The sequence below is a fragment of the Passer domesticus genome, chromosome 3 (genome assembly GCF_036417665.1).
Source record: "Passer domesticus isolate bPasDom1 chromosome 3, bPasDom1.hap1, whole genome shotgun sequence".
Lineage (NCBI taxonomy): Eukaryota > Metazoa > Chordata > Aves > Passeriformes > Passeridae > Passer > Passer domesticus.
Window position 1 is genome coordinate 771,186 of NC_087476.1, and position 11,013 is coordinate 782,198.

The window sequence follows — 11,013 nt, forward strand, 5'->3', positions numbered from 1 at the left end:
CAGCTCAGCCCAGCTCAGTTCAGCTCAGCCCAGCTCAGTTCAGCCCAGCTCAGTTCCTCACTCCCGGCTCAGCCCAGCTCAGCCCAGCTCAGTTCAGCTCAGCCCAGCTCAGTTCAGCCCAGCTCAGTTCCTCACTCCTGGCTCAGCCCAGCTCAGCCCAGCTCAGTTCAGCTCAGCCCAGCTCAGTTCCTCACTCCTGGCCCAGCCCAGCCCAGCCTAGTTCAGCTCAGTTCATCACTCCTGGCCCAGCTCAGCTCAGCCCAGCTCAGCTCAGCCCAGCTCAGCCCAGCTCAGTTCCTCACTCCTGGCCCAGCTCAGCTCAGCCCAGCTCAGTTCCTCACTCCTGGCCCAGCCCAGCCCAGCCTAGTTCAGCTCAGTTCATCACTCCTGGCCCAGCTCAGCTCAGCCCAGCTCAGCCCAGCTCAGTTCCTCACATCTGGCCCAGCTCAGCTCAGCCCAGCTCAGTTCCTCACATCTGGCCCAGCTCAGTTCAGCCCAGCTCAGTTCCTCACTCCTGGCCCAGCTCCCTCTCCTGCCAGCTCCCAGCAGAGTGCCACGTGCTCTTCCCAGCAGAAAACATTCCAGTGGACACCTGGGCAGAGGGGCTGTAAATAATTCAGATATTAGGAGGAAATTCCCCCCTGGCAGGGTGGGCAGGGCTGGCACAGGGTGCCCAGAGCAGCTGGGGCTGCCCCTGGATCCCTGGCAGTGCCCAAGGCCAGGCTGGACACTGGGACACCCTGGGACAGTGGCAGTGTCCCTGCCAGGGCAGGGGTGGCACTGGGGGGACACTGCTCCCTTTTCCCCACCCCTGTAACTTTGCTTTTCCTTCAGCCACAGCTGCTCTGGGTGATGCCTTGGGAAAGCTGAGCTAGAACAGAGGCTGGGCAGAGCTAAAGAATAAAGCAGGGGTTTATTAATAGGAGATCCTCAATGGATCCACCTGGGGCAGCAGCAGAGCCCAGCCAGGGCTGCACCCAGGATGAACCCAATGGTCCCAAAATGAGCCCAAGATTAACCCAAATGGTCCCAAAATGAACCCAGGATGAACCCAAATGGTCCCAAAATGAACCTAAGATGACCCCAAATGGTCCCAAAATGCACGAGCGCTGCCGGGGTCTCTCCCTGGGCTCAGCTCTGCTCCATGTGCACATTGCAGTTCAGTGTCCAACCCCAGTGCAGCCCCTGCAGTCCCATCCTGCTTGTTTTTCTCTCTGCAGCCCACGGGGTTTGTGCTCCTGGGCTGGGATTGGGATCATTTGTCCTTGGTGCCCAGCTGGAGCATGAACTGTTTTGTGTCCCTGCTCTGTGCACAGAGCTCACCATCCCCTGATGTGAAATCCAGACACACTAAAGCAGCACAGAATGTGAAAAATAGAAAAGCTAAAACCCAAGGTACCAATCAGATCTCTAGCACTGACTCTGCTGCTGTCATTTGGGAAAACATTCCCAATAAAATTCAGCCTCAGTTTTCATCCGAGGTTCAGTCGGAATCCCAGCTTGGCAGAGCCCTGGCTGTTCTTTTCACAGAATCCTGGCATGGTTTGGGTGGGAAGGGACCTCAGAGCCCCCCAGTGCCACCCCTGCCATGCCAGGGACACTTCCCCTGTCCCAGGTGCTCCCAGTGCCAGCCTGGCCTTGGGCACTGCCAGGGACCCAGGGCAGCCACATCAGTGACCAGATTCCCTTTGCTGAAATCCAAAAGACTGGGGGAAAAGTGAGAAAACTGTGGGGACAGAAGTGAAGAGCCATTGGGGAGGAGAAGAGTGGCATTCTTGGCTGTTTGTGCAGCTGCAGTAGTACAGGGGAAGCCCACAGGGTGTCATGAGAGCCTCAGGGAAGGACAAAAAACCCCAAAATAATCCCCAAACCCTCTGCACCAAAGGCTTCCCACACAGCTGCTCTCTTGGGAAGTGCACACGGAACATTCCTGGTGGCTGTGGCTTTGAAAACCACTCAGGAGTGAAAACATTTGGCCCTTCAGGAATTGTGTATAACCAATAAATCCCAGAGCACTTTGCAAAGATGATAATAAGCTTTAGCACTGCTTTGGCACAGGAATCATGGAATATCCTGAGCTGGAAGGGACCATCCAGTGCAGACCCCAACAATCCCACCCTGGGCATCCCTGGGAGCAGTGTCCAAATGCTCCTGGAGCTCTGGCAGCCTCAGGCTGTGCCCATCCCCTGGGCAGTGCCAGCACCCTCTGGGGAAGAACCTTTCACAACATCCAACCTAACCCAAGCTTCATCCAGGCTGGCCTTCAACAATTCCAGGCAACCTAAGGTATAAATTTTAAATTCATGGCAGGAAAACTACCATGAACTGCACTAAGAAAGAAACAAAATTTTTTTGTATTGAATTTATCCTAAATTTTCTAGATTTCAATGGCAAACTACAATTTATTTTTTTTTCTGAACTGTCAGCAGATGGGACACAACCCTTCAAATCATATTGCTATAACATTCTCATGAAACCTGTGGAGTTCTGTAGGACTGCAAGGGGAGTTCTTCCAGGGAAACTCTGGGATCTGAGGTGATGCCCCTCCCTGCAGCATCCAGGGAATGTCCCCAGCACTGGAACCACAGCAGAGGTTTGGGAGAAGCTGATGTGGCCCTGAGGAAGGAGCAAACACCACAAACCAACCCAGGCAGGGCTGCAGGCCCAGACCCCCCTGGGTTTTCCTTGCCTTGCAAATTTTATGAGCTTGGACCATCAATATTGATGTCATATACATGACAATATCCTGGTTTTAGGATATTGTCATATATATGGGGCAAGATGGAGGTTTTAGGGCTGCTCCTTCTTCCTCACCCTCTTCTTCTTCATGGATTTGGGTGGTTTTTTGTAATTTGACAGAAAAGTCTGACCTGTGGACTTTGAGTGATCAGTTATTGGGTTAAAAGTGAAAATAATTTAGGTGTCATTTCTTAATTGGATAATTTAGCCTTCAAAGACCTTGTAGGAGAAGATGGTTGGCCATTTTGTACTTGTTAGCAGAGTGCTGCAGAGCTCACAACTTGTAACAGAGATAGGAAATAATGAACACCTGGGCCTGAATGTGAAATTCCATCTGAGAGCTTCAATCCTGACCTTGACAGAGGAATAAAGAAGAAGCTGAGAATGGGCAAAGAGGATTGTTGGTGATTGGAGCATTTTTGCCTCCCCGAGCTCACCCTCTGTCCCCAGGGGCTGTAGTGTGAACTTTGCCAGAGCTGGCACTTCAGAATGGCTCTGGCACCTCCACTTGGAGTGAAAATCCCTTTTTTGGCTTTCCTTGGTGCCATCAGTTCCACCTGCCCGTAAAACCTCCCCTGGAGCAGAACTGTGTCCTGCAGGGGCGAGCCTTGGGGAGTTTGGTGTCCCAAATTCTCATCTAAATATTCCCTGCTGTGTTTCAGGACCAGGAGTTCTTGTCCTCTCTCCCCTTGGCAGCAGCAATGAATCCCTTCCCCTTGCAGCTGCATTTCTGGTATTGGCAGACCATGACCTCTGCTTCCCACATTGTTCCCAGGTGGAAATCACCCTGTTCCTTTCATGTTTTCACATCATTCCTGTTGATTTTTACAAAACCATCACAAATGCTCCCGTTCCTGGTTGGAAAGCAGAGCTTTCCCCAGCAGGAAAATCCCCAGGAGTGCGGGGCTGAAGGAGAACAAATCCCCTTTGTCTCTGCCTCCCCATTACCCGTTTCTCTTGGAATAATCCCATTGTTAGCTCCACTCAGGCCTCTCCTCAGGGGGAGTGTCAGAATTTCACCAAAATCCCTCATTCCGTCCCACTTTGTGCCCCTCACACCTGCAGGGTTTTGTATTCCAGCCGAGCATGGAGCTGCTGTGGTGACATTTGGTGGGATTTGTTTTGGACCAGCCCACCTTGGCTGTTACCTTCACGTGTTCCCCTGCCAGGATTTTCAGGTGGATTTTGCTGATCCATTCTGTCCTTTCAGAGGGTGATGTTAAATTGAGCAGGGAACCCCTCAAGTTCCCCTTTCCCCATTTTCAAGACATTCCTCATGTTTATCCTGTTTATCAAGTGTCCTGTTTGGACACTCAGCCTCTTCTCTGTGAGATCTCAGAGATCTGGCAGCCCAGATTCACCAAATTCTCTCTGCATGGGTTAAACCTGAGATTTGGGGACATCCAGTGCCTTTGGGGGACCTTTCATCTTCCCTTTTCTTACTTCAGTCCCTTTTCAGTGGCATTTATTGTGACTCACCTGATCCAAGTGACCTTTTCCGTGAGAAACAGAACAAATCTCTGCGTGCCTGGAATCACAGGCTGCTTTGGGCTGGAAAATCCCTGGGAGACCACAGAGCCCAACCACGCCCCCAGCACTGCCAAGGCCACCAGTGCCCCTTGTCCCCAAGTGCCACATCCACGGGGCTTTTAACTCCCTCTGCTGTGGGGAACCTCAGAGCTGGGAATTAAACTGCCAGGGGGCAGGGATGGATCTTGGGAATGAGGGATTGTGCCCTGGCAGGGTGGGCAGGGCTGGCACAGCTGGGGCTGCCCCTGGATCCTGGCAGTGCCCAGGCTGGGATGGACACTGGCACACCCTGGGGCAGTGGCAGTGTCCCTGCCATGGCACTGGGTGAGCTGGAATGTTGTTTTCCACCCAGAGCATTCCATGACTCCATGGTCACCACTGTGGGGCTGAAGCTGGAGCAGCTTGGATGCACCCGGGTGTCCCTGCTCCTCCCTTCTCTCCCTGTGGGCTCTGGGTGTCCCTGTTTCATCTTATTTCTGCTTTTATCCCCAGGCTCTTCTCTCCTCCCTGTGCAAGAACTGCCCTCCCCCACTGGGGCCTTGGGGATCTCCTGGCTGGCTCCCCTTTTCCATCTCTCCCTTTTCCATCTCTCCCTTTTCCATCTCTCCCTTTTCCATCTCTCCCTCTTCCATTTCCCCTTTTCTGCATCTCCCTTTTCCATTTCCCCTTTTCCAGCTCCCCTTTCCCAGCCCCCTTTTCCATCACTGCATTTCCAGCTACCCCAGCTCCCCTTTTCCATCTGTCCTTTTCCAGCTCCCCTTTCCCAGCCCCCCTTTTCCATTTCTCCCTTTCCCAGTTCCCCTTTTCCATCTCCCCTTTCCCAACTCTCCTTTTCCAGCCTCCTTTTCCTTCATCCCTTTTCCATCTCCTCTTTTCCATCTCTCCATCTCCACTTTTCCAGCTCTCCTTTTCCATTTCCCTTTTTCCATCTCTCCCTTTTCCATCTCCCCTTTCCCAGCTCCCCCTTTTCCCTCTCCCCCTTTTCAGCTCCCTTTTTCCATTTCTCCCTTTTTCAGCTCCCTTTTCCATCTCTCCCTTTTCCATCTCCCCTTTCCCAGCTCCCCCTTTTCCCTCTCCCCCTTTTCAGCTCCCTTTTTCCATTTCTCCCTTTTTCAGCTCCCTTTTCCATCTCTCCCTTTTCCATCTCCCCTTTCCCAGCTCCCCCTTTTCCCTCTCCCCCTTTTCAGCTCCCTTTTTCAGCTCCCTTTTCCATCTCCCCTTTTCCAACTCCCCTTTTCCATTTCTTCTTTTTCATCTCCCCTTTCCCAGCTCTCCTTTTCCAGCCCCCCTTCTCCATCTCCACTTTTCCAACTTCCCCTTTTCTGTCTCCCTTTTTTCAGCTCCCCTTTTTCATATCTCCCTTTTCCAACAACCCTTTTCCAGCTCCCGTTTGCCATCAACCCTTTTCCATTTCCACTTTTCCAGCCCCCCTTTTCCATCACCCCTTTTCCCAGCTCCCCTTTTCAGCTCCCTTTTCCCAGCTCCCCTTTCCATCTTTCCCTTTTCCATCTCCTCTTTTCCAGCTCCCCCTTTTCAGCCCCCCTTTTCCATCTCCCCTTTCCCACCTCCTTTTCCATCTCTCCCTTTTCTATCTCTCCCTTTCTCCCCTTTCCCAGCTCCCCCTTTTCCATCTCTCCCTTTTCCATTTCCCTTTTTCCATCTCTCCCTTTCCCAGCTCCCCTTTTCCATTTCTCCCTTTTCCAGCACTGCATTTTCAGCTACCCCTTTCCCAGTTCCCCTTTTCCATCTCCCCTTTCCCAACTCCCCTTTTCCAGCCTCCTTTTCCTTCATCCCTTTTCCATCTCTGCCTTTTCCATCACTCCTTTTCCAGCTCCCCCTTTTCAGCCCCCCTTTTCCATCTCCTCTTTCCCACCTCCTTTTCCATCTCTCCCCTTCCCAGTTCCCCTTTCCATCTCTCCCCTTTTCCATCTCTCCCTTTTCCATCTCTCCCCTTCCCATCTCTTCCCATCTCTCCTTTTCCATCTCTTCCCATCTCTCCCTTTCACCCCTTTTCCATCTCTCCCTTTTCCATCTCTCCCTCCTCCATCTCTCCCCTTTCCCACCTCCTTTTCCATCTCTCCCCTTCCCATCTCCCCTTTCCCATCCCCCCTTTTCCATCTCCCCTTTTTCCATCTCTCCCCTTCCCATCCCTCCCTTTCCCATCTCCCCTTTTTCCACCTCTCCCCTTCCCCTCTCCCCTGTCCCACCCCAGCCCAGCAGTGTCCCTGCGATGCCCCAGGCTGTGCCGGGGCCCTTCCCGCTGTCCCCGAGCTGGAGCTGCCGCCTTGTTCCATCGCTCCATCTCTCCCGGAGCACAGAGCTGCGCGGAAATCCCGGGGGAAGGAACCCTCCCTCCCTCCCTGCTCCCTCCCTGCTCCCATCCCGGCCGGGCCGAGCAGGCTGCGGGGCCCGGGCAGTGATGCTCATTCCTTTATTTGTCCTCGCCATCCTGGAGGGCGCTGCCAGCGCGGGCTCGAAGCTACATCTCAGCACGGCGAGTGAGGAGTGTCCATCCCGCCGGAACGGCCCCTCTCCACACGCTATGTATAATATATATATATTTATAATATGTCCTGTATAGTCCTATGTATAGAGTGACAAGGATGGCCCACCAGACAGTAAACTTCTGATTTCTAAATAAATCACCAGAGCAACAGGCACGAAAATTTGGTCCTAATCGAGGCCCTCGCCTTGTCCATGAACCCAGAACAGACCCGCACCCCCCTCCCCGCGGAAAAACGGCCAAACCTGAACCCCAAAAGAACACTTCAACAACAACAAAAGGAAGCCCCGGCCCCGAGGAACGGCCCCGCTGGGACACACGGACAGCGACACACGGACAGCCCGAGCGCCCCCCGCCCTGCCGGTGTGCGCCGGGACAGCTCCGGGAGCAGCCCCTGGATGCTGGAAGTGCCTCCTCCCATCCCCTGCGCTGCTGGAAGGGCTTCCAGAGGATCCCAGTGTGACCAGAGATCCCACCGTGACACAGCTCTGCTGGAAGGGCTTCCAGAGAATCCCAGTGTGACCAGAGATCCCACCGTGACCAGAGCTCTGCTGGAAAAGCTTCCAGAGGATCCCTCTGTGACCAGAGCTCTGCTGGAAGGGATTCCAGAAGATCCCTCTGTGACCAGAGTCTGCTGGAAAAGCTTCCAGAGGATCCCTCTGTGACCAGAGCTCTGCTGGAAAAGCTTCCAGAGGATCCCTCTGTGACCAGAGCTCTGCTGGAAGGGCTTCCAGATGATCCCTCTGTGACCAGAGCTCTGCTGGAAAAGCTTCCAGAGGATCCCTCTGTGACCAGAGCTCTGCTGGAAAAGCTTCCAGAGGATCCCACCATGACACAGCTCTCTGGAAGGGCTTCCAGAGGATCCCAATGTGACCAGAGCTCTGCTGGAAAAGCTTCCAGATGATCCCAATGTGACCAGAGCTCTGCTGGAAAAGCTTCCTGAGGATCCCTCTGTGACCAGAGCTCTCTGGAGGGGCTTCCAGAGGATCCCACCATGACCACAGCCACCCTTTCTGGTCCCAGCCACCCTTCCCAGGATGCTCCATGGCCCAGGGATGAGGACACCTCAGCTCCTGAGATGTTTCCCACACCCTGGGTGAGAACAGAGGCCACAGAAGGTCTCTGGTTCATCACTTTGGGGCTGCACCAGCTGCTGATCCACTGAAGGGGAACTGGGACTGCTAGAAGACGAGGAGGGGAGGAAATTCTGTTCCTGCAGCCCCCCAAGCTTCCCCTCATTCTGAGTCTGTGCTTCCTGACCCCAACTCCCAAATTAAATAACAAACCAGCTCTCCCAACCACTGTGCCCCACAGAATCAGGGAATCACAGGCTGGTTTGGGCTGGAAGGGACTTTAAAGCTCATCCAGTGCCACCCCTGTCCTGGGCAGGGACACTGCCACTGTGCTCCCAGCCCTGCCCAGCCTGGCCTTGGGCACTGCCAGGATGGTTTCACGGGGCCAGCTCGGCCTGGGGGATGCCCTGGGACACCCCTGGCTGTCGTGGGGGTGCCTGTGGCCAGCCCTGACCCCACAGCATGGAAGGGACCCCGCTGTCACTCCTCCAACCCCTTCCCCTGCTCCCTCCTGCCAGGCTGGGCACAGCCTGGACCCTGCCACAGGGAGGAGCTCAGAGCCAGCTACAGCCTGCCAAGGTGCCCCCGGGGCAGGTGCCAGCTGGGGGAGAAGGGACAAAGCTTTTGGAGGGACAGAGGGTGTCCTGGGGCACAGAGGGAGCAGGAAAGGGGGAGCAGAGGGCAATGATGGAGAGCTCAAGGCAGGGCAGTGCCAGGTGGAAGGGGAGGAGATCCCCAGGGCAGAGCAGGGATGTGGCAGCACAGCTGGGAAGGGCAGTGGATGGCCCAGCACAGCCAGGTGGGGATGGGACAGGGCTGCTGAGGGACCTGCCCGGCCCTGAGCTCTGCTCAGCTCCTGATGTCCCCATTCCAGGCCTGTGCCTTGCTCCCTCAGCCCTGCCCCGAGTGCAGGAGCAGCACGGGGAGCAGGGAGCAGTCCAACAGCCTGCCCAGAACACTGCTGGAGTCTCCTTCCCTGGGAGACTCCAAACCCACCTGGCCACATCCCTGAGTGCTCCAGGGTCCCTTCCAACCCCATCCACCCTGTGAGGGACACAGGGGACATTCCCCACCTGCAATCCTCTCTGCCCTGCACTTTGCTGACCCAGGAGAGCCAGGGGTCACTCCCTCATCCACAAGGATCTCATCCATCACTGGGATGTCCCCACCTCCACCATCCCAGGGACACCAGAGCTGCTGGCCTGGCACTGCCAGCTTCCCTCCACCCGAGAGCCGTGTCCTGCAGGAACAGAGAGCACTGTCCCTGCAGCTGCTGGGGCAGGATCCCATCCCAAACCCTCGTGGCTCCCCCTTACCCACCACCATTCCACAGCCAGTCCTCCACAACCCACCAGGGAGCTTGTCCCATGCAGGAGGTGACACAGGTGACCTCCGTGTGCCATCGTCCAGGGGACAGCGGTGCCATCGCTGCCCTGGGTGTCACCTCCTTGTCCCCATGTCCCCGTGGAGTTCAGCTGCAGGTGGAGCCTCTGGCAGCCCGGAGCTCCCAGGCAGTGCTGCTCCCAGGCTGGGCGTGTCTCTGGAGGTGCTGGAAAGGTGGAGATTTCCACCTCGGGCTCTCAGGAGCTGCCCACCCAGCGATGGCAGCGAGCCTGGCATCGGGAGCCTCGGTGGGGCTGTCCCCAGGGTGTCCCCAGGGTGTCCCCAGGGCATGGCACAGCTGGACAAAGCCCTGGCCTTTGGGTGTCTTGTTCTGGTGACTCTGCGAGCCCTGTGGGTGGAGCTGGTGCCCCTGCAGTGCCAGCCGTGCCCACAGTTGATGAGGTGTCCCTGCTGCCACCAGAGTCCATGCAGGCTGGGGACTCTGACAAGGCACTGCCACCACGAAGTCTCCCAATCCGTGCAGAAATCTCCAAATTCCCTGGGATCCAGCACAGCAAAGCCAGCGCCAGGGGCCAGGGCAGCCTCAGCTTCTGCCAAAGCCCCTGCAGAGGGACCCGTGCCCCTCCTGCCGGGATGGAGCCGTGTCCTGGTGCTGTCCCCGTGCCCAGCCCTGTGCCAGGGTGGTGTCCCCGTGCCCAGCCCTGTGCCAGGCGATGTGGGGAGGGCTGGGAGCTGGGCAAAAACCTTGTGGGGGGTCAGCACGGTGCCCAGTGCCAGCCTGGATGTCCATCAGTCCGAGCACAAATCCCGCCTCCGCTCCATAAATAAATAGGTTAAATAAATAAAGTGACAGATCCGGATGAGGGGGGCGGAGAAAGGGGAGAGGGGAGGGGAGAGGGAGGGAGGGGAGGGGAGAGGGAGGGAGGGGAGCAGAGAGGGAGGGAGGGAGGGGCAGCCGCCCTGGCCCGGGGCCGTTCGTGTCTCGCACAAACACACACAAAGTAGCTGCGGACAAGGACGAGGGGGCGGCCGGGCCGGGCTCCCCTCGGCGCTCGGGGGCTCAGTCCGGGACGAGGCGTCACTCCTGGGCCGGCAGAGGGGCGGCACACGGGGAGCTGGAGGCCAGGGACACGTGGGTGGTGGAGGACGGCAGCGACCGCGGCGTCTGGCACCTGGGGACACACGGACACTCTGCGGCTGCTGCCCGGCCCTGCCTTCCCACCCTCCCCAAAATCCAGCCCTCCTCCTGGCTGTTTGCACCAAAGGGCAGCCCTTGCTGGGTGGGAGGAATGTCATGGAATCATGGAAAGGTTTGGGCTGGGGGATCTTACAATTCATCCAGTGCCACCCCTGCCATGGCAGGGACACTGCCACTGTCCCAGGGTGTCCCAGTGTCCAGCCTGGCCTTGGGCACTGCCAGGGATCCAGGGGCAGCCCCAGCTGTGCCAGCCCTGCCCACCCTGCCAGGGAACAATTCCTCATTGCCAATCTCCCACCCAGCCCTGCCCTCTGGCACTGGGAGCCATTCCCTGTGTCCTGTCCCTCCACCCTTGTCCCCAGTCCCTCTGCAGCTCTCCTGGAGCCCCTCCAAGCCCTGCCAGGGGCTCTGAGCTCTCCCTGGATCCTTCTCCTCTCCAGGTGAGCCCCCCCAGCTCTGCCAGCCTGGCTCCAGCCCTGCAGCAGCTCCGTGGCCTCCTCTGGGCTCTCTGCAGGTCCCTCCTGCACAGAGCTGCACACGATGCTGTTCCCCAGCACAGCCTCAGCAGCGTTTCAGTCTGAGCACAGCCAGCAGCTCACGGCAGCCTCAGCCCCCCTGTCCACCCC

General features: G+C 56.9%; 2 protein-coding genes across 2 annotated transcripts in view; both read right to left on the reverse strand.

Annotated features, from left to right (window-relative positions):
* Positions 1–6,683: 6,683 nt before the first annotated feature.
* On the reverse strand, positions 6,684–7,818 carry LOC135295758 (uncharacterized). The gene is made up of 2 exons (XM_064411457.1): positions 7,291–7,818; positions 6,684–7,219 (listed from the first exon to the last, which is right to left on the reverse strand). Exons 1-2 carry the CDS (start codon positions 7,816–7,818, stop codon positions 6,749–6,751), a joined length of 999 nt encoding a protein of 332 aa, XP_064267527.1. The 3' UTR covers positions 6,684–6,748.
* Positions 6,684–11,013, reverse strand: part of KIF3C (kinesin family member 3C) — an 18,557-nt gene continuing 14,227 nt past the window's right edge. Inside the window, exon 8 of the mRNA XM_064411440.1 lies at positions 6,684–10,361. Within this exon, the coding sequence (XP_064267510.1) occupies positions 10,268–10,361 (94 nt within the window). The 3' untranslated portion in view covers positions 6,684–10,267. The remainder of the gene's footprint in view (positions 10,362–11,013) is intronic.